The 27,426-nt window shown below is 46.9% G+C and overlaps 2 protein-coding genes across 4 annotated transcripts; both read left to right on the plus strand.

The window, feature by feature from the left end:
- The first annotated feature begins 1,207 nt into the window (after positions 1-1,207).
- SPAG5 (sperm associated antigen 5) lies at positions 1,208-22,912 on the plus strand. Of its 2 annotated transcripts, none has more exons than XM_032845382.1 (24): positions 1,208-1,406; positions 1,667-1,792; positions 6,629-7,722; positions 7,829-8,006; positions 12,957-13,031; positions 13,475-13,567; positions 13,654-13,788; positions 13,882-14,001; positions 14,125-14,217; positions 14,319-14,432; positions 14,800-14,893; positions 15,100-15,247; positions 15,327-15,429; positions 15,619-15,752; positions 16,189-16,327; positions 20,389-20,500; positions 20,613-20,699; positions 20,963-21,083; positions 21,201-21,312; positions 21,703-21,783; positions 21,951-22,106; positions 22,194-22,268; positions 22,399-22,479; positions 22,710-22,912. In XM_032845382.1, the coding sequence occupies exons 1-24, from the start codon at positions 1,356-1,358 to the stop codon at positions 22,779-22,781; spliced, it is 3,594 nt and encodes a 1,197-aa protein (XP_032701273.1). In that variant the 5' UTR covers positions 1,208-1,355; the 3' UTR covers positions 22,782-22,912. The 2 variants fall into 2 exon arrangements, with proteins under 2 accessions (XP_032701273.1, XP_032701274.1); XM_032845383.1 differs by having other exon boundaries at positions 13,478-13,567.
- Positions 22,913-23,494: 582 nt separating this feature from the next.
- ALDOC (aldolase, fructose-bisphosphate C) lies at positions 23,495-27,180 on the plus strand. Of its 2 annotated transcripts, XM_032845386.1 has the most exons (9): positions 23,495-23,628; positions 24,714-24,835; positions 24,928-25,139; positions 25,271-25,325; positions 25,418-25,578; positions 25,716-25,799; positions 26,023-26,197; positions 26,328-26,527; positions 26,677-27,180. In XM_032845386.1, the coding sequence occupies exons 2-9, from the start codon at positions 24,724-24,726 to the stop codon at positions 26,770-26,772; spliced, it is 1,095 nt and encodes a 364-aa protein (XP_032701277.1). In that variant the 5' UTR covers positions 23,495-23,628; positions 24,714-24,723; the 3' UTR covers positions 26,773-27,180. The 2 variants fall into 2 exon arrangements, with proteins under 2 accessions (XP_032701277.1, XP_032701278.1); XM_032845387.1 differs by lacking the exon at positions 23,495-23,628 and having other exon boundaries at positions 24,696-24,835.
- The last annotated feature ends 246 nt before the right edge of the window (positions 27,181-27,426 follow it).

A 27,426-nucleotide genomic window follows, 5' to 3' on the forward strand; every position in this document is an offset into this window, starting at 1 on the left:
AGTAGCCACATTACAAAGGTAAAAAGAAACAGGTGAAATTAATTTTAATGTATTTTACTTAACCTAATATACCTAAAATACAATTTCAACATGTAATCAATATTTTAAAAATATTTTATATTCTCTTTTCCATACAAAGTCTTCGAAACCCAGCTTGTGTTTTACACCTATAATAGATCTCAATTGGGATTAGCCACAGCTGAAGTGCTCAGTAATTCCATGTTGCTAGTGGCTATGGTATCAGACCCCAGGGTTGAACAGGAGCTCATCACCTGAAAGCCCTATAGTTCATGACAAATTTATAATTCCTCCTCTTTGGCTGATTTCCTTTTCCAAATTCATTAACACCTCAGAGTATAAATAAGGTACAGTGAGTGTTGCAATGAACACACTTTATCATGAACTCAATACTTACCATTAGGCTGTTTCCAAAAATCAGGTCCACCTTCAATAGCTAGACTTCCCATGGAGGCGATTCAGGCCCACAGAATACAGTCCTGTCGTTAGTTGGTGGTGTGGGTTGAAATCTCGACTCTGTCATTTACTACCGGGGCCAATTTCATTAGGACTCAGTTTCTCGTCTGCAAAAGGGTGATATTTACATCACTTACTTCCCAGGTCCTTAGGAGGATTAGAGGAGTTAATATAGATAAAGCATCTGGAACAGTGCCAGGTACAGAATAAATGTTCAATACTGGTTAGCTGTTGTTCCCGTAAACTTGTAGCAGGATATGTGTAAGTCCCAGGAAAACACGAGAAATTCCGAAGAGGCTAAATTCTAGCTCAGGCCACCCCCGACGTAGGGCCCACGCGCGCGGACCTACCAGGCCTCGTTACAGAAGTCTCCACTCCCCTCTCCCTTCCGCGCTCCCCGGCCCGCACTTCCCCGTCAAGGCTGAGGCGCCAGGTAACTAAGGCAAACCTGGGGAGACACCTGTGGCCGGCGACCAAGACACTTTTCGGACAGGGTGTGAGGAGGGCCCCCTGGAAGCGGGAGGGACAGATTCTTTGACTCTCCAGCTACCTGGGTACCCGCCCCGAGGTGAGACCACAAAACGGGCCTCGGACCCCGGGGACTTCCAAACCTCCAGCCCCCCTCCTGCGCAGGTGGTGAAGACTCCGGTCCTTAAAGACTGCGCGCGGGGCCCGCGAGCCCGTGGGTGGGTGGCGGGGCGGGGCCATCTTAAGCCCCGCCTCCTCCGCCGGGCTCGAGCCTGCTGCGGACCGCTAGGCCGACGCACCTAGGCCCTCGCAGCCAATCGAGAGGCACGGTGCAGTTTCAAATAAAGACGGCGGGTGAACATGGCGTCTGCTTTTGGGTCTGGGAGGTGATCGCTGCGCGTTCTGTGGTGAAAATGTGGCGGGTGAAAAAACTGAACGTTAGCCTGTCGCCTTCGCCCCAACCGGTGAGCAAGAGAACCTCAGGGACGGAGAGAGCTGGGTCGGGGCTTTGGGGCGGGACGCCGCAGCGCCGAGTGTCCTGGAAAGCTGGGTCGAGGGGAACCTGGGAAAGGGTGTGTGTGTGTGTGTGTGGTCTATTACCGGTCCTGCCGCTTAAGCGCGGCTGCGGTGGAAGTCTACTCTTCTATTGCCCCAGGAGCTTCTTAGAGAGGGAAGAGGGGCCGGCCTGGCCCAGTCCAGGCTTTCTCACACTCTGCTTTCTCAGGGAAAACCAGCTATGAGAACTCCTCTCCGAGAACTTCTCCTGCAGCCCGGTGCCCTCACCAACTCTGGAAAAGGGCCCCCGATAGGCTACTCGCCGACCTCATCACTGTGCAAACTGGGATTGCAGGTGAGATTCGCCTGGCCGGCTTCTCGACTGGGCTCTTCGCCGAGGTCGAGAGCTCAGAGGAACAGAGGGCCAAGGCTGGAACGTAATTAATAAGGATAATGAAGTCTTCTGCCTTAGTGACATCCATTTACAGCTATTCAGGCCAACAGAGAGGTGCCCTAGGGTGGTTAAAGGAAATCCACGGGGAACCCAGACCTCTATTTAGCTGTTAGTTTTTATCACCTCCTCCCCCGTTAAACCTTTACCAAACTACTGAGAAACACTATCACTTTGATTAGTGGTTCTCCGCTAATGTGGGCTCACACGCAGAGATCAGTCAGCTGCCACAGTGAGGCAATATCCACGTTCATTCCAAGAGGTTGCCAGAACTCTTCCTGGGATCAAGTTACCCCACTAGGAGGCAGGGTACCTGGACAGACTTCTTTTAAACTAGCCCCATGTAGAATTGCCCTCACTGAGTTGTACTTTTTTCAAAAGTCTTGAGAGAAGTAGCACGTGGAAACTGCTTTTCAGTTGTTGTAAAAACTTGCCAAGGAAGGAGATTGACCCCTCTATAAAATTCCTTAAAGAAATTTCTTTTAGAACTTAACTGCCGGGGATACTTGTCTTCCTGAAGAAATTGCTATTCTCTTCTCTTTCTGATACGGAGAACTAGGTAGTCTACCGTATTTTCCCTCTTGCTCTGGCTTCTAGAGAGCTCAGGGTCAAAATTTGATCATCAGATATAGCTACTGTTACTCCTTGAAATAGGAAGATTTGCTTCCTTTTTCTTTTCTATGATTTGGTATCTCATTAACCTCTATCTGCCCTTTTTCATGCAGACTAAATTATTTGTAACATTTTTATTTTTAGTTGATTTTTTAAAAGATTTTTTTAATTTACTCATTTGTCAGTGAGAGAGCACAAGCAGGCAGAGTGGCAGGCAGAGGTAGAGAGAGAAGCAGGCTTCCTGCTGAGCAAGGAGCCCAATGGGAAACTCGATCCCAGGACTCTGGGATCACGACCTGAGCCGAAGGCAGCTGATAAACAGACTAAGCCACCCAAGTGTCCCTATTTTTAGTTATTTTTATTTTTTCTTTAGTAGGCTCCATACCCAAAGGGGGGCTTGAATTCAGGACCCCACGTTCAAGAGTTGCATGCTCCACCCACTAAGCCATTCCGCTGCTCCTTTGGAGTCTGAATTATTTTTGAGATACAATATAAATTAAAATAGGTTAGAGGAGGAAAGAAGAATATGTAAAAACAGAGACTTCCTAAATAACATATGTATAAAGGTAGCGGCCTTTCTTAAAAACACTGTTTTAACACTTACTGGCCAGTAGAACTTTCTGGTGGGGGGCTGTCATTTGAGCATCTGACTCAGCTCAGGTTGTCCTCTCAGGATCATGAGATTGAGCCCCATGTTGGCTCTGCAGTCTGCTTCCCCTCTCCCTCTCCTGCCCCTCCCCCTGCTCGCTCACCCTCATTCTCTCTCTCTCTTTCTCTCAAATAAATAAATCTTAAAAAAACAAAACAAAACAAAAAAAACACCCAAAACTTTCTGGGTTGAAGGAAATGTTTGATAATATGCGTTGTCCAGTATGGTGGCCATGAGTTTTGTGGCTGTTGAGCACTTGAAAGGTAGTTATTATGACTGAGGACCTAAATTTTGACTTTTAGGGGAGCCTGGGTGGTTCAGTCAGTTAAGTGGTTACCTTTGGCTCAGGTCAGGATCCCAGGGTCCTGGAAGCAAGCCCTACATTGGGCTCCCTGCACATCAGAAAGCCTGCTTCTCCCTCTCCCACCAACTCCCCCGCTTCCCCTACTTGCATGCTCTCTCTCACTGTGTCTGTCTCTGTCAAATAAATAAAAATTTTTTAAAATTAAAAATAAAATAAATTTTGGTTTTATTTAATTGTAATTTACCATATTAGTACAGTCTAGGTTAAAAAAAGAGTATCTGCCTCCCTTTCCCTGCTCTCCCATGTGTGTACTTGTTCTCTCTCTGTGTCTCTCTCTCTCTCTCTCAAATAAATAAATAAATCCTTAAAGTAATTTTCTACATCCTCACCAACACTTGGTACTTTTTGTTTTGTTTTTTATAGTGGCCATTTTAATGGGTGTGAGGTGTTATGTCATTGTGGTTTTTATTTGCATTTCCTTAATGATTAGTGATGTTGGGGATCTTTTCATGTACTTGTTGGTCATTTGTATGTATTACCTCAAGAAATGTCTATTTTCAAGTTTTTTGTCCATTTCTTTAAAGATTTTGTTTATTTACTTGAAAGAGAATGAGAGAGAGAGCATGGGAAGGGGGAAGGATCAGAGGGAGAAGCAGACTCCCTGTGGGACTCGATCCTAGGACTCCAGGATCATGACCTGAGCCTAAGGCAGTCGATTAACCAACTGAGCCACCCAGGCACCCCAATTTTTTGCCCATTTTTAAAAAAGATTTATTTGACAGATCACAAGTAGGCAGAGAGGCGGGCAGAGTGGGGGGAAAGCAGGCTCCCCACTGAGCAGAGAGCCTGATGTGGGGCTCGATCCCAGGACCCTGAGACTATGACCTGAGCTGAAGGCAGAGGCTTAACCCACTGAGCCACCCAGGAGCCCCTTTTTGACCATTTTTAAATTGGGTTATTGTGTTGTGGTTGTTGAATTGTAAGAGTTCTTTATATATTATATATTACCAGTTTTAAGATTTTCAAATATTTTTTCCGTAAGTGATTTTTTTAAAAAAAATGAATAGGAACTTGATAAACACAGCAAAAACTGTAAGTGCACGTTTACATCTCTGAGTCTTTGGTTTGTTTATTTAGTTTCTGAGCTATCTATTGCATACTGATTTATGTTTTTTATTTCATATCTTAATTTATGTTTTATTACAATAGTGCTCTAACCTTACTAATATTGCTGTCTTTGCTCTCTTTGTTTGCTTTTACCTCATGTCTCTTTGTCATCACATTATTTTCTACTTTTCCTTAAAGCACTTTGAAAGAAAAACTTTTAAAAACTGAAAAAAAACCCAAAAAACTGAAACAAAGAGATGCCTGGGTGGCTCAGTCCGTTAAGCCACTGCCTTTGGCTCGGGTCATGATCCCGGGGTCCTTGGATCCTTGCTAAGCCAGGAGGCTGCTTCTCTCTCTGCTTCTTCCTGTCACTCTCCCTGCTTGTGCTCTCTCCCTTTGACAAATAAGTAAATAAATAAAATCTTAAAAAAAAAAAACTGAAATAAAATGTGTGAAAGTACATAAAATATACAACTTAACAAATTTGTATGAAGCACCTGTCATTGTAATCAACACTCGGTCAGCAAATTGCCAGAATATCAGAAGCCCTTTTTAGCTTAACCTTATGTTTTAAAGTTTTATCCACTGATGTAAATGAGAGATTTCATGTAAGTCTGATTTTTTTGTGTTTTTTGGGTTTTTTTGGGGGTAAATAATTGGTCTTTCTATCTCAAGCTTCTGAAATAGTTTTATCTTCCTTATATACTTCAGTAATTTTATTTTTTCTAAACAGTCTTGCTTGGACTTGGTAAGCCATTTCAATATGCAAACTCTGGTCTTTCTTTACCTTGGAGAAACTTTCTTATAATATTTGTTAATTATAATATTTGTTGATTTGTTAATCAAATATTGTTAATTATAAAAATTGTTAATTTCTTCATGGAACTTTTTTTCTTCACATGTTAGATTTACTGGATTTATCTTCCAATTCTTTTAGGTCTTCCCTAAGGTTTATATTTCTTTGTATTTTTGTCTTTGCTTTAAGATACTTTTCCACTTGATCCAGGCCAGTAATTCCAACCTCTACTCTGATCATTGTCTTTCAATTAATTTTATTGAATTTTTTAATTTAAAGTAATATTTATTATTTCCATAAGGGCTTTGTGTGTGTGTATTGTACTATCCTCTTTTAATTCAGTTTGCTGAATTTTTTGTTTAAAAGTACTTTTTACTATTTCCAGAAGGTCTTTGTATATGTGTGTTGTTGTACTCAAATCTTCTTCCATTGTCATCTGTTTCTTCTATCAGCTGTTTTGTTAGGGTCTACTTTTTCTAACAATCTTAGGATTTGTCCTTTCTGTGGCTATTAGATCCATTTAAGTACAGTCATATTTTCCTTTTCTTGTTCATTGAATCTCAGGACCAGCAACCCTGCAGGTGGTAGAAGGCACAGTAGTCTTTGTTGCTGTGAACCAGCATGTGGGGGGTTATCAGTCCTTTATGAGGCACCAGGAGGAAGTCTCTGCTCTTCATTTTCCTCTGCTGTAAAGGTTAGAGCTCTAAAAATCCCAAGGGTTAAATGGGTTCATCCCATGTGTTTCAGGACACTCTCAGCTCTTGAGGCCAAGGAGACTAGGTCACTACTTCAGGTTGACGTTGCCCTTTTTCCTAGGGTCCATAGATTTCTGTGGTCCCCAGCAACACAGTATACTAACTCTGGTCCCCAATTTCTCATCTATCCCAGAAGAGGGAAAATCTTGGAGCAACTCTAGAGTCTGGCAGAGCTTACCTAGAGATCCTTCCTACCCATTCCTCTAAAAGTGGGCTGGAGTTAGGATTGGAGACAAGTGGGTCACATTCAAGCTACCATCTCCCCAGGATATAGATAGATTATCTCAGCCTTGTTTATATTGTAGGCTTGTTCACTTGCAAAGATCTAAGGTTTCCCAGCTTTAGTCAGGGTTTAGTTTAGGGTTTCTTTAGTGAGCAGCAAGACTTAGCCAAATTTTAGCTACACAGAGGTAATGAAAACTCTTCCTTTGAGTTCAGACAATATTCTGTACCCATAATTATATGTTGGGAACCTGAATTGACTGCCTTGGTCACCTCCTTTTGTTTTCTTTGGCAGGAAGGCAGCAACACCGCATCTCCACCCAATTTTATCAATGCCAAGAGGACTGATTCCCCTTCAGAACAGTTCACCCATCCCTCAAAGTGGCTAAAAGATCCTTGTCAGCATGAATCAGTTGAGCAGCCCCTAGATCTGAATCCCCAAACCAACTCTACTCCCAAAATATCTGAGGAAGCTGTAGATCCACTGGACAACAATGTGGTTAAAACCATGGTCCTTGTACCCTCTCCAGTGAGACAACAGCAAGACGTTACACTTGAAGCTCATTTAGATACTATGACAGAGACAAACAGCATCTCTCCAGATGAGCCTCTGAGGCCAGGAGGTCTGCTAAGAGAAGGGGTGGCAGCCTGCAAAAAAGACAGCTTTTCAGAAGTTGTTCCCGCTATGCCTGATAAACCTACATTTCCGCATCCTCCATCCCATATCTTGGAGTGTCTACCAAATCCCTGTTCAGAGCAACAGCCACACTGCTCCAAAGAAAGCCTCAGGGGTGGTAGGACTGAGGCTGTGGTTGAGGACTTAGTCCCTTCGGAAAGTAATATCTTCTTGCCTTCCTCCATGCTCTGGATCTCCCCTTCAACTGCCTTAGCAGCAGATTTCCCTGCCAGTCATGTGGACCCCGGGGAGGAAATTGAAGAGCACAGATCTGTAGAGGAAAGAGAACTTAGCTTTCCCACACTCCCTGAGAAGGTTGAGTTAGGAGATCAAGCACTTGTCTCAAATATGGGAGATACTCCATCCACATGCCTAACTCCAAATCCAGGAGAGATGGAATCCCAGGCAGCTCCAGACCCAGCAGTAGAAGATGCTGGTAGGGTTCTCATCTCTGATACAGGGCCTTGGATGTCCCCACTGGCCTGGCTGGAAAAAGATGTAAATACTTCAATTATGCTGGAAAATCTCCGCCAGAGCTTATCCCTTCCCTCTGTGCTTCGGGATGCTGCGATTAGTACTACCCCTTTCCCTACTTGCTCGGTGGGGACTTGGTTTACTCCCCCAGCAGCACAGGAAAAGAGTACAAACACCTCACAGACAGGCCCAGCGGATATCAAGGACGGTACTTCTGAGACAGAGCACCTCCTATGGGGGTAAGTGTCCCTGTATCTTTGTGCCCCTGGGCTCCATTAACCGGGACCTGCTGCTCCCATCCCCTCACCCTTTCTTTCTTCTCCTCATGTTCTTTTCTTGCTGCAGCAACCGTCCTCCGGATCTAACTGCCTTATCTCGACATGATCTAGAAGATAACCTGCTGAACTCTCTCGTCCTCCTGGAGGTTCTCTCCCGCCAGCTGCGGGACTGGAAGAGCCAGCTGACTGTCCCTCACTCAGAGGTTCGGGACAATAGCACACAGACTGACACATCTCCCAGTGGGGTAAGAAGGTTCTTCCCAGTGGGCCCTCTTCTTTAAAATATGTATAAAAGCTGAGGATCTGGAAAATTCCTTAGACTGTGGGTACTCACTATACCCCTGGGATACATCGTCATTTTCCAAGGGAATATAAGCAAGGAAAATTTTAAAGGAATCAGTTTCTAGATGTTCATCTTTCACATGTACTCTTTTTTTTTATTTTAATTTTTTATTAACATATAATGTATTATTAGCCCCAGGGGTACAGGTCTGTGAATCACCACACATGTATTCTTAACTAATTTTTTTCTTTCCTACTTCCCCATTCTCAATGGCCCTTTCCTACTTTACTAAAGAGCAGCATATTCACGACCTATCCTGAATCTTACATTGTCAAGGAATAGCAATCAAAGGACAATAGAAAATCTTTGTGTACAAGCTGAGAAAGCAAATGGCTGCAATGGTAACGTAACACATCATGTGGATTATTAAAAATTTTGACCGAAGTTCACTATTGAGATTTTTGGCATGTTTCTCCAAAGGAGCGCCTAGAATTGGGTCTTTTCTTCCTCCATTCCTACTTATTCCCATTACTTATGTGAAGCAGATTCTCAGTTCTTACATCTAGAAGAAAGGAAAATCAGCATAGAATTGTTGCTGAGGCATGTCTTAGTGTAGGAATTATAGTAATCCACAGACACATGAGTTAATAAGGGGAGGGAATTGCTGTCCTTTTTATTGATAGATTATTCCCAATAAAATGTTACTGGGTTAAATGGACTTCTGTTGTTGCAGAGATATTGGTTAATAATAGATTTAATATATTATAGACTTAAAATATATTACATGAGGATAAAATTCTGAGCGTAAAAATACAAGGTTCAAGGAAGAAAAGGGATGATAAAAAATTTCTGACTCTTTTTAAAGAATTATTTAGTTGAGAGGGAGAATGTGCATGCATGCAGAGGCAGAGGGAGAGCGAGAAGGAGAGAAGCAGACTCCCCACTGAGAGTAAAGCCCAACGCAGGGCTTGATCTCACCACCCTGAAATCATGACCTGAGTTGAAATCAAGAGTTAGATGCTTAATCAACTGAGCCACCCAGGGGCCCCCAAATTTCTGATCTTTTTTTCTTTTAAATTATTTTATTTTGGGGGCGCTGGGTGGCTCAGTCAGTTGGGTGTTTGCCTTCGGCTCAGGTCATGATCCCAGGGTCCTGGGATCGAGCCCCGCATCAGGCTCCCTGCTTGGCGGGAAGCCTGCTTCTCCCTCTCCCACTCCCCCTGCTTGTGTTCCCTCTCTTGCTGTGTCTCTCTCTGTCAAATGAATAAATAAAAATCTTTAAAAAAAATTATTTTATTTTTTAAATTTATTTTATTTTTAAATTTTTAAAAATTTTTAAATCTATTTTCATTATTATTATTATTATGTTTTTAAATTTCTGACCTTTAAGAAGAGCTTGTGTGTGCATTTTTGAAAAAGATTTATTTATTTGAGAGAGACATGTGCGCAGGGGCAGAGGGAAAGGGAGAGAGAGGATCCTCATGTGAACACCCTACTGATTGCAGAGCCCCATGTGGGGCTTGATCCCAGGACCATGAGATCATGACCTGAGCCAAAATCAAGAGTGGGATGCTTAACTGGCTGAGCTACCCAGCGGCCCCTGTTTATGCATTTTTTTTTTAAAGATTTTTTATTTATTTATTTGACACACAGAGAGAGATCACAAGTAGGCAGAGAGGCAGGCAGAGAGAGGAGGAAGCAGGCTCCCTGCTGAGCAGAGAGCCAGATGCGGGGCTCGATCCCAGGATCCCGGGATCATGACCTGAGCTGAAGGCAGAGGCTTTAACCCACTGAGCCACCCAGGCGCCCCTGTTTATGCATTTAAAAAAATATATATTTTATTTAACTATTTGAGATAGAGAGTGAACAAGAAAGCAGGAACAGGGGAGCAGAGGGAGAGGGAAAAGCAGGCTCCTGCTGAGCAGGGAGCCTGATGCAGGGCTCAATCCCAGGACCCTGGGATCATGACCTGAGCCAAAGGCAGAAGCTTAACCAGCTGAGCCACCCAGGGGCCCCTGTTTATCCATTTTTTAATGGTGTCAAATAGGTATTAAATCATTATGGTATGTGTAGTATTTATACCATTGGATATATTGAAGAGTGATTTAACAGTTTTATTCCAAACTACCAATATTTATTTATTTATATATTTATTTAAGATTTTATTTATTTATTTGAGAGAGAATGAGCAAGAGAACATGCTGAGCACGGAGCCTGATGTGGGGCTCAGTCCCATGACCCTGTGATCATGACCCCAGCCGAAGGCAGAAGCTTACCTAACTAAGCCACCCAGGTGCCCCTCAAACTATCAATATTTATGGTTAAAATTACAGCCTTTATAACATTTTAAACTTAAGAGTACTCAGTCTTTCAAGGTTATTCTGTGAGATATGAGAGGCAAACAGTTCAAAGACCACTATCCTAGACGATTCTGGTTGTGACAGCACAGGTTGAGAAAGGAAGGAAATGGTGTCCAGGGAAGGAATTGAGAGCCTCAGTTTTGTGGCCTTTGAGATAACCGGTAGCTGCTGCTAAGAAGAGCTGGTCTCCAAATGCCCAGAGACCTGGGGTTGAAAATATCCTCAACTTTACCTTCTGCCAAAATCCTGACCTCCTTCCCCTCTCTTTCCCGGAAGCTTGCCAAATCCCTTTGGAGGCCACTGAGCCAGAGCCAAAGAGGGGCAGTGACGGCACCTGCCGCCATTCCCTATTCCCCATTGCAGTGTCCTGTCCTTCCCGCTTGGCTGCCTCCTTCACACTAATCTCATCACTTGCCTGACTGCCCTGCTCTGAGGAGCATGCGTGCCCTGCCCGGGGCTCACAGAGTGCTGCGGGCCTTACCACACACGATGTGGTGGGGAATAATGGCCGCTCTGCAGGGGAGGGGAGCAGCGAATGCCACAAGCTCTGTCCCCTTAAATCCAGACTGCTGTAACATCATGACTCAGCACTGCTGCTCCCACAGGTTTTGTCTCAGATGACGGCTGCCTTTCAGCAGTAATGATATTTCTGGGCTTTTCTCTCAGAACCTGAGTCTTTGTATGGCTCTGCTGTCTCAAGATCATACTTTTCCACTCTACACAGCATACTAATTTTTATCTGCACTAAGATAACGCATAGACAGAGAATGAGAAAAATGACTAAGAAATATTCAAGAAGGTTACTAGAAATTAAGAGAATTACAAATTAAAACGATGAAATTAAATGAAATTAAAACTATTTTCATCTCACAAAATGGCAAAAAATAAAATAGATAATACTGGTAAGTATTGTCCCATTGCCGGTAGGGTGTATAAATTGGTTCAACCTTTTTTGAAAGTAGTTTAAGACTGTTAAAGCAATTCAGACTTTCTGACCCAGTAGTTCCACTTCTAGGGATGTATCCTAAGAGTTAAAAAAAAAAAAATGCTGCATAAAGACAGTAGCTTTTTTCAAAATGATGAAAAAATGAAATGAAAAATAGTGGTACACCATAAGATGGGATATTCTGCAATGTAATTTTATTTATTTATTTATTTATTTAAGGATGTTTATTTGAGAGAGAGAATGAGCAGTGGGGAGGGGCTGAGGGAGAGAGAGAGAAGCAGACTCCCTGCTGAGCAGGGAGTGGATGCTAGATCTCAGGACCTGGAGATCATGACCTAAGCCAGAGACAGATGCTTAACCAACCCGACAACCACCCAGGCGCCCTGCAACGTAATTTTAAAGTATGCTTATGAAGAGTTTTTAATAACATGGAAAAGAAGTATAACATAAATCATGGCTTTTAAAGAAAGGAAATTAAAAAAAAAAAGAAAGGAAATCAGAGTTTAGATAATTTCTGAAAGGCTTCGAGGTGAGGTAAAGTATCAGCGGAAGTTAAAAATGAGTGTACTCTACTTTGATAGGTCCCCCTAAAGCAGATGTTCCAGTCTCAGGCTATTTCAGTGAAGAGAGTGAATATAAACTCAGGCTTAAATAACATTAATATAATGAAATTAAGTAATAGAACCAGGACCCCACGTTTATTTATGTGATAATCTTAGTTGTGCATATTAAGATGCATCCCAACTTCAGTGGCACTATTGTATAAAAAGATAATCATCTTAGAATTTATTGAATAGGGTAGTTTCTTTTTTCAAGATTTTATTTATTTGATAGAGCGCAAGCAAGGGGAGTGGCAGGCAGAGCAGGGAGAGCCCGATGCAGGGCTCGATCCCAGGACCCCGGGATCATGACCTAAGCCACCCAGGCCCCCTGAATATGGTAGTTTCTTTCTAAATCAGTAATCTCCCTGACACTTGAGGGAAGTAATATACTCCTCAGTTACAGCAAATCCCTATAGCCAGAAAATCTCTGGTGTGGAGTTATAGTGAAATCTTTCGGGGTAGTTGCTATACTGTTGGTTAAGAATCATTGCTCTAGGGGTCCTTGGGCGGGTCAGTTGGTTAAGCGGCCAACTCTTGATTTCTGCTCAGATCATGATCTCAGGGTCTTGGGATAGAGTCTGGGTCTGGATCCGAGGTCAGCAGGGAGTCTGCTTGGCCCTGTCCTTCTCCCTCTGTCCCTCTCCCCACTCATGCTTGCTGTCTCTCAAATAAATAAATTACATCTTAAAAAAAAAAAAAAAAGAATCATTGCTCCAGATGGTGAAATTATTAATGGCTTCTTTTTCTATTTTATTCACTCTATATTTTCAAACTTTTATAAACCTTTAAACACATGTCATCCTTATAGTTAGAAAAAAGGTCATTTTGAAAAGGAATTTTTTGTGTACCTCTGGATTTTTTTCTGACTCCGCTTCCTCGAGCTGTGAGCCTTGCTCCTGCTTTTCATAGGAGAGGCTCCTGGATCTTGGCAGATGGGAGCGGGAATGTGGTGCTGGTGGGGCATGTTGCCTCTGCAAAGGGCACACTTTTATTTCTCTGACTAGATAAGTAAGAAACCTCAGCATCTTCAGGAGAGCCAAGAGATTGGACAGGCTCTGCAGCAGGCCAGGAATGTCATGGTAAGTACTGATTGCCTTTATACCATCTCTGGGTGTCCTGTGACGATTAAGAATGAGTCTTGGGGTGCCTGGGTGGCTCAGTGGGTTGGGCCGCTGCCTTTGGCTCAGGTCATGATCTCAGGGTCCTAGGATCGAGCCCTGCATCGGGCTCTCTGCTCGGTGGGAAGCCTGCTTCCCTCTCTCTTTCTCTGCCTGCCTCTCTTTCTCTGCTTCCCTCTCTCTTTCTCTGCCTGATCTCTCTCTCTCAAATAAATAAATAAAATCTTAAAAAAAAAAAAAAGAATGGAGAGTCCTGGGTGGTTAGCAGATGGTGATTATCTTCTCCTTACTGGGAGCTTGAAACTGGGGTCAGTGGTTTCCCCTCCTAGTGCCCTTGGTTATTAGTTCCAGCTTAGTGACTTTATTTGGTCTCTGGTCTAACCTAAGCACCTTTCCCTTTACAGCAGTCGTGGGTGCTGGCTTCTAAAGAGCTGATATCCTTGCTTCATCTATCTCTGTTGCACTTAGAGGAAGATAAAACTGCCGTGAGTCAGGAGGTAAGTAGCACAAGGTGAAGGCACTCCGGTGAGACTGAAAGTCCAAAAAAGGGAACCGAACGCGGTGTCTGATTCTTATCTTGTAGTCTCGGCATGCAGAAACCCTGGTCTCCTGCTGTTGTGACGTGTTGAAGAAGTTGAAGGCAAGGCTCCAGAGCCTCAAAGCAGAAAGGGAGGAGGCAAAACACAAAGAGGAAATGGCCCTTAGAGGCAAGGACGCGGTAAGGTGCCAGGCCTTTGTTCCTGGATGTGGGAGGTCTCTTCCTCAGGGTTCCTGCAGGAACACAGAGTCACTTGCCCTCTTCCCTCAACAGGCTGAGGCTGTGCTAGAGGCTTTCTGTGCACATGCCAGCCAGCGCATCAGCCAGCTGGAACAGGACCTGGCATCCACCGGGGACTTCAGAGGCCTTTTGAAGGAGACCCAGGCCCAGCTGGTAATTTGAAGGCATTTTCTTCCCTGGGATCTAAGTTGACACACCGGGAGGATGGCCATATCCCCGCACTCTGTTGTATCCAGAGGGAAGGGGCCATCTCTGTAGGCAGTCCTTCTTGTGTAGGTTGGGCTTCACGCTGAGCAGAAAGAGGTGGCTCAGCAGACCGCGAGTCTGACTTCAGACCTACAGCAGGACTGGATATCCATGCAGTTGGATGTGAGTATTTGGGGCCATTATATCACCCTTTACTCCCAGCCCGCCCTGTTAGGAGCCCTGCCTCGAATGTGCTCTCCTGACCTGCTTGCTTCCCCTGCTAGTATGTAACATGGACAGCCTTGCTGAGCCGGTCTCAACAACTCACAGAGAAACTCAAAGCCAAGAGCCGGCAGACCCTGCAGGAACGTGATGCTGCAATTGAGGAAAAGCAGCAGGTACAAACCAGGAGTGGGACTTCTTAGGCCTGGTTTCCTCCTCCTCCTCCTCTGTAGAAGGCCTTTCTAATGAGTGGTATCATTAGCCTCTTTCCCTGGTTGTGTCCTTTTTCTCCTCTGGGTTTGGAGACCAGCCAGGTCCTTTCACTGTAGATGGCTTTGGGCCCAGTTGTTTCCTTTTCTCTTTAGTACCTTCTTCAGCTACTTTTCTCCTCTTTCTCCTTTTTACCGGGGACCTTATTTCTGTAGTGTTGCTGCCCAGGAGCAAGGTGCTTTGCTGTTCTGTCCAGAAAGAGAAGCTGGGCTGAGTCCTAGGATTCCTGATTCAGGAAGAACCATAGGAGAAAAGTCTATCTTTTTTTCCTAGGTTTCCAGGGAGCTGGAACAAGCTACTACCCATTTAGAGGACTGCAAAGGCCTAATAGAACAACTGGAGTTGGAAAATAGTCGCCTAGCAACAGGTAGGGGTGTGTGTGTGTGTGTCTGTGTGTGTGTGTGTGTGTGTGTATACGTACACATACATACATGAACAAGCCCTGTGCCCTGCTGAATCCTGGCGTATGGCAGTAGAGCAAGGAAGTGCTGTGGAGCATTTTTTTCAGAGCAGAAGAATAGAGAGATTTTGGCCTGATGACTACATGGTGTCATTAGGATGCTTTTGGTTTAGATCTCCGGGCTCAGCTGCAGAATCTGGCCAGCATGGATAGTCAGCTAAAAGAGCTACAGAGTCAGCATGCCCATTGTACCCAGGACCTGGCCATGAAGGATGAGTTGCTCTGCCAGCTGACCCAGAGCAATGAGGAGCAGGCTACTCAGTGAGTCACTATCGGGTTGTGGTGGCAGTCGGCACCCAGGGTGTAGGATGGCTGGGATCTAACAGAAGGTCTCTGGCAGATGGCAAAAGGAAGCGGCGGCACTAAAACACACGCAGGCAGAGCTGCAGCAGCAGCAGGCCGTCCTGGCCAAGGAGGTCCAAGACCTGAAGGAGACCCTGGAGGTGAGGAAAATGGCTGGGGGCAGGGGAGCCGGGAGCAGCGTGCCTCTTACCTGATGCTGTGCTGGTGACATTTGAGGCTGGGGACCAGGAAGAGCCTCTGTTCCCAGGGCTCTGAAATTTCCCACTTAGCTCATTTTTACCCCCTCCCTCTCTCGCCCCTTGCCTTCCTTCCTTTTCCTGTGTCCCCAGTTTGCAGACCAAGAGAATCAGGTTGCTCATCTAGAGCTGGGCCAGGTGGAGTGTCAGTTGAAAACCACGCTGGAAGCACTCCGGGAGCGCAGCCTGCAGTGTGAGGACCTGAAGGACACTGTGGAGAACCTGAAGTAAGATTTCTACCTTTCTGTGCTTCACCTACTAAGTGTTTATGCTTCCTCGGAGCACTTCGGAAACTGCAGTCTCCAAGGAGACTGTGACATGATCCAAGAAACTCTTGTTTTCCTCTTTTTTTTTTTTTTTTTTAAAGATGTTATTTATTCATTTGAAAGAGAGAGAGAGAGAATGAGAGCATGAGAAGGGGGAGAACTAGAGTGAGGGGGACAGCAGACCCCACACTGAGTGCAGAGGCTGAGGCCGGGCTGGATCCCAGGACTCTGAGATCATGACCTGAGCTGAAATCAAGAGTCAGACGCCCAACTGACTGAGTCACCCAGGAGCCCCATGTTTCCTTTTTGAACGAAGCTCCGTGTAGGGATTTGGGGGAAGAGTTCAGAGAAGGTTGCCTGGTCTTCGGCTGTTTTCTCTATTCCTTCCTGATTTCAGGGCTAACCTGGCTAGCACCATAGCAGAGAACCAGGAACAACACCTGGAGAAGACCCGCCAGTATTCCCAAGAGCTAGGGGTGCTGACTGAGCAACTCCGGAGACTCACCCTCTTCTTACAGGCAAAACTAAAGGAGAAGGTAGGATCCAGGGATTCCTTCTCTTCCTTTCCAATCATATCTTCAACCAAAGACAATTTTATTCCTTCCTTCCCAATCTGTAGATTTTTAATTTCTTTTTCTTGTCCTACTTCATTAGCTAGAACTTCCACCACTACATGGAAAGGGAGGGGTAAAAGAGGACATCCTTGCCTCATACCTGATCTTAAGTATGATGTTAGCGGCAGGCTTTTGTAGGTTGAGGAAGTTCTCCTCTATTCCTAGTTGATGAGAGTTTTTCCAGTTGTATCTTTATCATACAGAATGGTCTTCCTAAAACGCTACTCTTCTTCCATCTCTGACCTTCACTGACTTTCAGTCACCTACGGGACTTCATCCTGTCATCCTTTTTTTCATCTGTTTCCTGCCTATTATGAACACTTTACTCCAACTAGACTGCCTGTATACCACACGTCTCTAATCATACATGCCCCGTCTCTAATCATACCCAGACTTGGGCTGTTACCATGCCCATTTTCCTCTGTCTTCATACTAGAAATACCTTTTCCTTTCTTTATCCTCCTTATTTCAACTTCTTTCAAATGTTCCAGAATCACATGGATTCAGTGATCTCCTGCTGTATTCTTCATGAACTTACTCTCCTTTTGCACTTGCATTAGTTTCCCTCAGATGTCTGTTCTCTTCATCTAGATTATGATGTTTAAAGAAAGCAGATGGGATACCTGTGTGATTCGGTTGGTTAAGCATCCGACTAGATTTCAGCTCAGGTCATGATCTCAGGATCATGAGATCAAGCCCCAAGCTGGGCTCTACACTCAGTGTGGAGTCTGCTGGAGATTTTCTCTCTCTCCCTCTCACTCTGGCCCTCCTCCTGCACTCACTCGTCCTCTCTTTCTCTCTCTCTCAAATAAATAAATATTAAAAAAAAAAAAAAGAGGGGGCACCTGTGTGGCTCAGTGGATTAAGCCTCTGTCTTTGGCTCAGGTCATGATCTCAGGATCCCGGGATCGCGCCCCGCATCAGGCTCTCTGCTAAGCAGAGAGCCTGCTTCCCCCCACCCCACACCGTCTGCCTACTTATGAACTTGCTCTCTCTGTCAAATAAATAAAATCTTAAAAAAAACAAAAAAAAAACAAAAAAAACCCAGAAATTTAGCCTTTCTTCTTTGGCTTTCCCACAGTGCACACCACACAATAAATTGTTGATATCTTTCAGGATAGTTAATTAGGTTATTCAACATTGAAAGGTACAACCAGGATCCTGAAATTTGTGTGCTGAGCACAGAAAATGTGAAAGAATCCACAGTGTTGCAGGGAAGACAGGTGTAACCTGGACATCTTGACTTGGAATCATGATAGAAGTCTTCATGGAGGAAGCATCAGTTATACCTTTGAGAGTTAGCATGTCTTCTCAGAGCAGGTGATCCTTGGGCAGAGTCTTGAGGTTTGGAAGGTGAGGGTGGGGCAGGGGCAGGGTTATGTAGGAAGGCCTACTAGGCAAAGTCAGAGAGTGCCTTTCTGACTATGAAAGTCAGAGAGGCACTGTGTGTACTCTTCTTGTAGTGTCTACCTTGTAACATGACCTGGGTTAGGTGCTGGGGCTACAGGTGAATAAGACAAGGCCCTGCTCATATGGAATTTGGCAGGTTTGGAGTCTGGGAAGTAGCTTTTCAGTATAGAAGCTATATGGGGCAAGAATGACAAGGAGAGGGGCGCCTGGGTGGCTCAGTGGGTTAAAGCCTCTGCCTTCAGCTCGGGTCATGATCTCGGGGTCCTAGGATTGAGTCCCGCATCGGGCTCTCTGCTCAGTGGGGAGCCTGCTTCCTCCTCTCTCTGCCTTCCTCTCTGCCTACTTCTGATCTGTCTCTGTCAAAGAAATAAATAAAATCTTAAAAAAAAAAAAAAAGAATGGCAAGGAGACAAGACTAGAGAAGTAGACAGGAGGCCTGGAGGCTTGAACTAATGGCGATTATAGAAGGGTTAGAAAGGAAAGGGTGGACTGGATGAATTGAATACGTATTTAGAAAATAGAAGTAATAGAACCTGGTGACCAATTTGGTGTAGGAGTAAGGTGGAAGAGTGAAGTGTCATCTCTAAATTGCTGGAAAGATGATGATACCTTCTAGAACTGGGGGTGGCACACTTTTCCCATAAAGTACAATATCGTACTTTCGTCTTTTTGGCCATGTTGTCACTATCTTAACTACTCAACTCTGCCTTTGTAGCTCAAAAGCAGCCATAGATAGTATGTAAATAAATGTATGGGCTGTATTTCAATAAAGCTTATTTACCAAGACAGGTGGCAGGCCAGATCTGAACCAGAGGCTGTCATTTGCTGCCCTCCCAATCCTCCGGCCCTAGGATCATAAACTGGAGGAGGAACAGATTTTTGGTGGGATGGGACAGGGAAAATGGTGAGGTCAGCCTTATGTAAACTAAATTTCAGGTAGACTATGGAGCGTTCTGGTAGATTTTTCACAGGCTTTTGGGTCTGGAGATTGGGAAAATAATCTACTTGAGAGAGACAGATAGAAAGTTCATCCATGTAGTAGTAGCTGTTTTTGTGGAGTTCCCCAAAGCGAGGCCTAGGGAATGGATTAGAGTATAAAGAAGGCAAAGGATGAACCAAAAGGAGTCCAACAGTTTAAGGAACAACCTGTGGATAGAGAGAAGAAATAGAAAGTTATGAGGCGTGTGTATGAAGGAGAGAGTCATGTCCCAGAAGCTGAGAAAAGGAAGTTTCTTTTTTTTAGATTTTTTTTTTTAATTTGATAGAGATCACAAGTAGGCAGAGAGGCTTCCCCCCGCCCCACACCGTCTGCCTACTTATGAACTTGCTCTCTCTGTCAGATAAATAAAATCTTAAAAAAACAAAAAACAAAAAAACAAAAAAAACCCAGAAATTTAGCCTTTCTTCTTTGGCTTTCCCACAGTGCACACCACACAATAAATTGTTGATATCTTTCAGAATAGTGACTGAAAGGCAGGCAGAGGGTGGGGGGAGGAAGCAGGCTCCCTGCCGCCCGAGCAGAAAGCCCAATGTGGGGCTTGATCCCAGGACCCTGGGATCATGACCTGGGCTGAAGGCAGAGGCTTTAACCCACTGAGCCACCCAGGCGCCCCAAGAAAAGGAAGTTTCTTTTCTTTATTTTTAAATTTTATTTATTTATTTATTTATTTTTTAAGATTTTTATTTATTTATTTGACAGACAGAGATCATAAGTAGGCAGAGAAGCAGGCAGAGAGAGAGGGAGAAGCAGACTCCCCTGCTGAGCAGAGAGCCCGACGTGGGGCTCGATCCCAGGACCCTGAGATCATGACCTGGGCCGAAGGCAGAGGCTTAACCCACTGAGCCACCCAGGCGCCCCCCTTTTTTTTTTTTTTTTTAAGATTTTTATTTAAGGAAAAGGAAGTTTCTAAAAGAAGAACATGGTCATCGATTATCAAATAGGTCAGGTAAAACAAGAGCTGAAACATGTCTGTGGAATTTGAAAGTAAGGATGTCCTTAGTGAACAAAACAAGTTTTGGTGGAATGGTGAGGAAGAAGACTGAGTGTAGTGGGGTAGGGAGTCACTAGATGTGACAGTTTTAGGCAGGAAATATAGGCTTCTTTTTTTTTTTTTTTTAGATTTTTAATTTATTTATTAGACAGAAATCACAAGTAGGCAGAGAGAGAGAGGAAGAGGGAAGCAGGCTCTCCGCTGAGCAGAGCAGAAAGCCCGATGCGGGGCTCGATCCCAGGACCCTGGGATCATGACCTGAGCCGAAGGCAGAGGCTTTAACCCACTGAGCCACCCAGGCGCCCCGGAAATATAGGCTTCTTTATCTTTTTCTTGATGGGAGGGGAAAGAGAAAAGGCAGCTTAAAAATGGGATTTAAGTTAAGAAGGTTTCTGTGTTTAATTGTTTTATTTTGTGAGAGAATTAAATTCTGGGAAAGGAGCTAATTGAGAAGGTGCTGATAGAGGAAAAAAAAGAGTAGATGGAACAGCATTTCAGAGGAGGTGGCTGCTCGGTACCTGGAAGTTCAAGAGATCCCTAAGCCTGAAGAGCCGGCTGACCATGTTTCTCCTCTACCCTTAGGCTGAACCAGAGACCCCCATGGTAAGCACAGCCTGTGTTCCTGCCCAGGAATGCCCTCCGCCTACTGACAGCGCCTTCTTGGGAAATGTCTTGACAGCAATGGCAGATGAAGGTTAAAGGCCCTGGGATTTAAGGGTGGGAGAGTTGTGGTCCTGGCTTCTGTTATGGCAGATCCTTACTGGGTCACCAGAGGGGCCCTCTACCTTGGTTGGTTTTTGTTTCAGAGCCAGAAGCATCTCCTGTGCCCTTGCTTGGAAGTGACAAGAGTGCTTTCACCCGAGTAGCATCAATGGTTTCCCTTCAGCCTACAGGTTAGGATGGGCTCCAGGGATCCTGCCTCATTTCTAGATCTGGTACTCATGATAAAGAGTAAAACAGTGAGAAGTAATTTGCTCTAAAAACCTCAATTTTACATGGACTCATTTTATTTCTGCCTTTTGGGATCTGCAGTGTTCTGGAAATTCAAATCCTATGGGTGGGGAACATGGATAAGAGTTGTGGTGGTGATGTCTACCCACACTTCTTCCTTCCAGAGCCCAAGGGCTCTGCTTCCAGCTTGCACTTGTTCTTTCAGAGATCCCAGGCATGGAGAAGAGCCTGGCAGAAATGGGTGCAAAGACTCTGGAGCTTCAAAGCCTGTGTTCCCTGCTGCAAGAGTCTAAAGAGGAAGCTGTCAGGACTCGGCAGCGAAAGATGTGAGTGGAGGGTGGTCTTGATCAGAGGGGGCAGGTAACGTGAGACAGCTCCTTATGTCCAGGGCCCAGCCAGCACCTGGGAGGACAGAAATAATGCTGAATTTGTCCCTCCCCTAGTTGTGATCTGCAGGCGAGGCTACAGGCCCAGGAAGAACAGCATCAGGAAGACCAGAAGGCAAAGGAGGCAGACATAGAGAAGCTGAACCAGGCCTTGTGCTTGCGCTACAAGGTGAAGGAGGGTCCTAGAAGTGGGGCGATGAAGAACTGGGGCAGCTCTACTGGCCCATTGGGAGCAATGGTCTCTCCAGGAATCTGGGTGGTGGGGATTTTCCAATCCTTGCCCTAGTTTTACCCTTCCTGGGGTCAGACATTTCACACGTTTGGGAATTAGCAATGGTCTGACCTATCTCCCAGGATGACCTAGAAGTCAGGAACTCTGGCAGAACTCTCTCAACACTGAAACATGCCTTGCCTGATGTAGCCCTAGAGGAAGAATTGGGAGTGTTATCAATTGGTGTTATTGGAGCTGGACAGGGGTCAGACACTAAATCCTATCTCCTGGCAAGGGCTGCTAAGAAGCCAGCTCTCTCAGTGCTTCTTACCTCCCTTTCCCTCACAGAATGAAAAGGAGCTCCAGGAAGTGATACAACAGCAGAACGAGAAGATCCTAGAGCAGATAGACAGGAGCAGCGAGCTCATAGTACGTTCAGGATGATGCCTGGCCCTCCGCCTTCTGTGTCCCTCAGGGCTAGAATCTCAGATTTGGTGGGAAATGGATCCCTGGTCTTCCCTTGTTCACCACATGGGATAATAAGGGTAGAGAGGCCCTTTGAGGGCTACTGGACATCTCTCCATTCTCGTCCCCAGAGCCTTAGAGAGGAGGTGACCCAGCTCACCCGCTCACTTCGGCGTGCGGAGACAGAAACTAAGGTGCTCCAAGAGACTCTAGCAGGTCAGCTGAACCCCGACTGTCAGCCTATGGCTACTAACTGGATCCAGGAGAAAGTGTGGCTCTCCCAAGAGGTGAGAGGTGACTCAGAGTTCGCAGAGGAGCTGGGCAGCTGGCAGGAACCCTAGGCTGTGCCTCTACTGATCTGGATATACCTACAGGTGGACAAATTGAGGGTGATGTTCCTGGAGATGAAAAATGAGAAGGCAAAACTCATGGTCAAGTTCCAGAGCCATGTAAGAATTCCAATGCCATTCAGGGCCATTTCCCACTACTACTAGCAAGTGCTCTGCAGTATTTCCCTTGCCCCACAAGCTATGCTGTTCTTCTGAGTGTAGGACTTAATGCATCCTGTCTGTTTTCTAGAGAAACATACTAGAGGAGAATCTTCGGCGCTCTGACAAGGAGTTAAAGAAACTAGATGACATTGTTCAGCATATTTATGAGGTAAAGGAGGGAGGGAATTGATGTAGCTAAGGCACCTGGCATAGGGCTTGGCCTCAGGAAGTACTCAGGAGCATCTCTGTGGTTCCCAGCCTGTGCTGAGCCCTGGGCCTGCCTCACTGTTGCAGGCTTCTCTGTGGCTTCTGCTTTCTCCCCTCTGACCCAGTTGGTGCTTCCTGGGGCTGGGAGCCTTGGACTTGTAACCCTAAGCTGCCTTTTATGCCTCTTCCCAGACTCTGCAGTCCATCCCAGAGGTTGTGAGGGGTTGCAAGGAGCTACAGGGATTGCTGGAATTTCTGAGCTAAGAAACTGAAAGCTGGAATCTGTTTCACCCTTTACCTGCAGTACTCCCTTACCCCAACACCAGGACCAACGGACAAAGAGCTAGCTGTGTTTAATGTTATTTAAATAAAATATATTTAATGTATTTCTTCAAGTTCACCGAATCCTGTGTTTTGGGTGTGGGGGATGGATGAGGTTAGAGAACCTTGTTGGCTCTCCTGCCTGGGCTCCCTCCATACCACCCTCCCCCTGCATCCAGAGCCAAAGGCACTGGACTGCTTGTTCCCTGGCTCTTAGCCTGGGGGTGGGACAGACAAGGATTCATTCTCTTACCTTCACCATCCCCCCTCTAGGCTAGGTCCTAAATAAGAGGGTGAGGACAGAGAAACTCATTCCTACTCTCTGCCCAGGACTACCACACTTTGTTCGTGCCTCTCCTTACCCCACCAGTTGCAACTACTTAGGTGACTCTCCTTCATCAGACCAGGCTCAGTCCCCTGCATCCAGCCCAGTGCCCGGCACATGGTAAAAGCGATTGTGGCAGAAATGAGGGCAAGGCCAGTTCTTGCCTCCGGGGACCCCAGTGGTAGGGAGGTGGGAGTGGGACGACAGCCTCCTAGAAGCCGGCGGGGTAGTCACTCCACCTCGTGGCCCCGCCTCAGTGGGCGTGGCTCTGTCGGGTTACCAGTCCAGGGAGGGGGCGTGGCCAAGGCGGGGATGTGCCCTCCCCTCGGGGGAGTCACGTAGCTCTGCGGCATCCGCAGCCTCATTTACAGGAGCCTGAGCTTCAGGCGCAGCTGTTGCGGAATTGAATCCGCGCCCTTCCTGTGGCTGCCACCGCTAACTCGCTGCGCACCTTGCTGCACACAGGTGAGGTAATCCGGCGAGGCAAGAGCTGCTCAGCATCTCTCCTTCCTCTCCCTGACTCTTCCCTCTATCACCCTTGCCCTACTCCCGGGGGTCCTTGGATGTGCCTTCTCAGTTCTCTTCTTAATCCTCTCTCCTTTCTGTCCACTCGGAAACCCTATGGTTCAGCCTCTCCCACAGGACCCCTTCCTCTTAGCTCTCATGCCCGGACCTCAGCTTTTCTAATCCCAAGTCTTCCTCTGCCTACAGAATTTTTCTTGGGGGTCAGCCTCTCCCAACCATCCCATTTTCATCTCAGCCTACTCCCTCTTCTAGGCTAAGTTCCTGGTCCAGTTGTCTTGCCTACTCTCTCCCCCTGGTTTAGGTCTTTCCCTTGGCTAGTTAGCCTGTCTCTCTGTCACCTCCCCACAGATCTCCCTGCTCCATCCTCCTTTTCTCTCTCAGGCCCTTTGCTCACTCCTTTCAACCCTGGTCCTTTGCTCCCATCTGGCTGCAAAGGCAGTCAGATTTGGGGTATGGAAAAGAAGAGGTTACAGAAGCCTATGGCAGTTGTGTGTGCCACTCCTGCTCCCCACTTGTCACCCACTTTTCCTCCAGAACCCAAGGGAAGAGGATGATAGGTACTTTTGCTTCATTCTGAAGCCTTGGAAGTAAGTATGCTTTTCCTAGGGGTCTTGCCGAAGATGATAAAATGGAAGATGCAAAGGCCAGGGCTTATGTCCTACCTGAAGGGGCCAGATTCAGTGAAAGAAGGACTGGATCTTTGTTTGGGCAGTAGTTTCACAAGAAGACCTGTAGCTTCCGGCAGTTTACCTACCCACCCCCACCCTGCATCTTTCCCCAGGGCTGGGAAGGGTGCCCACCAGGGACAAAAGGAGATGTGGGAACTGGGGCCCTAAGCCTGCTAGCTGTCAGAGGGATTGGTGCCACTGTGTTGCCCAGGACCCACGCCAAGGACTACTGCCTTGTTCCTAGCTCTATGCTTGTTGGGAGGTGGGGGAGGCCATTTGGCCCCCATGTGGCCAGGAGAGGAAGCAGAGGAAGCTGTAGGTCGGATCCAGCCTTTATATCTTGTCTCTACTCCACAGAGCTGTCACCATGCCCCACTCATACCCAGCCCTTTCTGCTGAGCAGAAAAAGGAGTTGTCTGACATTGCGCTCAGGATTGTGGCCCCAGGCAAAGGCATTCTGGCCGCAGATGAGTCTGTAGGTAGGTGGGGACCTGTGTCTAGGTGGGGTGGGGTAGAGATGGCCAGAGAGCCCTGGGAATGAGCTTGCTACCCCTCTTTTTTCCGCCTCCAGGCAGCATGGCCAAGCGGCTGAGCCAAATTGGCGTGGAGAACACGGAGGAAAACCGCCGGTTGTACCGCCAGGTCCTGTTCAGTGCTGATGACCGTGTGAAGAAGTGCATCGGCGGGGTCATCTTCTTCCATGAGACGCTCTACCAGAAAGACGATAATGGTGTTCCCTTCGTTCGTACCATTCAGGATAAAGGCATTGTCGTGGGGATCAAGGTGCAGCCACTGGCCCTTGATGGGGGCCGAACATGGAAATGGAAATAGATGTGTGTGTGTGTGTGTGTGTGTGTGTTGACAAGGGGAATCCTGCTGGGGTTCAGCCCTCTGCATGTGTGTTTCCCCTACAGGTTGACAAGGGCGTAGTGCCTCTAGCAGGGACTGACGGAGAAACCACCACTCAAGGTACAGGATGGGTGGGTGAAGACCACAGGGTTGTTGGATGGTTGATGCTGGCAAAGAAGGGCAGAGTGATGAGGCTGGCACTATGCCTGCAGGGCTGGATGGGCTCTCGGAACGCTGTGCCCAATACAAGAAGGATGGCGCCGACTTTGCCAAGTGGCGTTGCGTGCTGAAAATCAGTGAGCGCACACCCTCAGCACTTGCCATTCTAGAAAATGCCAACGTGCTGGCCCGCTACGCCAGCATCTGCCAGCAGGTATGTGTGTGTGTGTGTGTGTGTGTGTGTGTGTAAGGGGCTTAGTGGGTGCCCTGTGCCTAGTGGGGAGAGTGGTACAAGGGCTTTCTCCCCTCCCACCTGCTGCCCCGCCCAAGCTACTCTGCTCTTACCTGCAGAATGGCATTGTGCCTATTGTGGAGCCTGAAATCCTGCCAGATGGAGACCACGACCTCAAACGTTGTCAGTATGTTACTGAGAAGGTGAGTCCACAGCCGCACACAGACACATAGTGCAAGGGCGGCCTGACGGGGGAGCCTGTTCCCCATAGTCCCTGGCTCAGATGCAGGCACTCACCCCAAGCACTCTTTACATTGTCCCAGAACACACCTGCGAGTTTGAGCCTATACTGACCCTCACAGTCATGCCCACCTTCCCCTAAAAAAGGGGCCACCAGAACCTTAGTAAGCCTCCTCTGATCTCTAGGTCTTGGCTGCTGTGTACAAGGCCCTGAGTGACCATCACGTGTACCTGGAGGGGACCCTGCTCAAGCCCAACATGGTGACCCCTGGCCATGCCTGTCCCATTAAATATAGCCCAGAGGAGATCGCCATGGCAACTGTCACTGCCCTGCGTCGCACTGTGCCCCCAGCTGTCCCAGGTACTACCCTGCTTCCTAACTTGCTCCTGTCCCTAAGACCCATTCTCAGGTTCTTGTGGCCTTCATGGGTCCCGTGCCCTGGAAAAATAGGGGCTTGACCAACCAGTTTGTCTTCTCTTCTCTACCCTAGGAGTGACTTTCCTATCTGGGGGTCAGAGTGAAGAGGAGGCATCGCTCAACCTCAATGCTATCAACCGCTGCCCCCTTCCTCGGCCCTGGGCCCTCACCTTTTCCTATGGGCGTGCCCTTCAGGCCTCTGCCCTCAATGCCTGGAGAGGGCAACAAGACAATGCTGGGGCTGCCACTGAGGAGTTCATCAAGCGGGCTGAGGTAGGGAGCTAGAGATGGTGGTTGTGGGAGAGGGGTATGGTTAGGCGGGAGGGCAGCACCCACAGACTATAGCCTGGGCAGGGTTTGGCACCTGTGGGCAGTGTCAGCCCGCTTACTCCACCTCCCTCCTACCCCGCACCCTTTTGCAGGTGAATGGGCTTGCAGCCCAGGGCAAGTATGAAGGCAGCGGAGAAGACGGGGGAGCAGCAGCACAGTCCCTCTACATTGCAAACCACGCCTACTGAGTACGCATTCCACACCACAGCCCTTGGCCTGGCCACCTGCACCCTATTTTGCCTATAGTTACGGCTAGGACCAAATAGCCATGCAGAGCAGAGATGCCTCCATCTAGCACTGAGTCATCTTCCTTTTCTTGTCCTCCCCTCCCCTCTCCCACTGCTGCACCCGGGACCATTGGATGGGAAGATAGTGCGCTTGTGACTGAAGACAGGAGAAGTTGCTAGAAGTCAGAGCAGGATGCCTGGGTTTCCCCCTGCCTCCTTCAGCCCCCACAATTTCCTCATGATGTGGTAGCTTCTCCTTGGGCTTTCCTTGCCTGCCCTGTCTCCTGGGATCAGAAAGTAAGACACCAGACGTGACTCATGCCTTGGGTACATACCACAAAGCAAATAAATGGTAGCAAACCATGCTAATTTGTCTGTCTGTTTTACACATCAAATTCCCACCTCAGTTTCTGATTTCCACTGACTGTCTCTGGGCCTTCTGCCTGTGGAGGTGGGGAGGGTAGTTTTCCTGGGTTCTAAGTTTATGAGGGAGGGGTACATGGAGTCACCATTCCCAGCTCAGGCTCTTGCTGGTGATGTCCATGGCTGCAGTGTGGGCAGTGCGGAGGGCTGCATGTTCTTCAGGGACTGTCGCCTCAGGCACTAGGGGGCAGC

This window comes from Lontra canadensis, unplaced genomic scaffold, assembly GCF_010015895.1.
Source record: "Lontra canadensis isolate GAN:19392208 unplaced genomic scaffold, GSC_riverotter_1.0 scaffold163, whole genome shotgun sequence".
Classification (NCBI taxonomy): Eukaryota; Metazoa; Chordata; class Mammalia; order Carnivora; family Mustelidae; genus Lontra; species Lontra canadensis.

Bases quoted from the DNA above. Each gene is read 5' to 3' on its own strand.
- ALDOC (XM_032845386.1), top strand. From the start codon at position 24,724: ATGCCCCACTCATACCCAGCCCTTTCTGCTGAGCAGAAAAAGGAGTTG. The intron at 25,140-25,270 runs GTGCAGCCACTG...TTTCCCCTACAG, and splicing joins GCATTGTCGTGGGGATCAAG to GTTGACAAGGGCGTAGTGCC. The intron at 25,579-25,715 runs GTATGTGTGTGT...TCTTACCTGCAG, and splicing joins ACGCCAGCATCTGCCAGCAG to AATGGCATTGTGCCTATTGT.
- SPAG5 (XM_032845382.1), top strand. From the start codon at position 1,356: ATGTGGCGGGTGAAAAAACTGAACGTTAGCCTGTCGCCTTCGCCCCAA. The intron at 7,723-7,828 runs GTAAGTGTCCCT...TTCTTGCTGCAG, and splicing joins ACAGAGCACCTCCTATGGGG to CAACCGTCCTCCGGATCTAA. The intron at 14,894-15,099 runs GTAGGGGTGTGT...CTTTTGGTTTAG, and splicing joins AAATAGTCGCCTAGCAACAG to ATCTCCGGGCTCAGCTGCAG.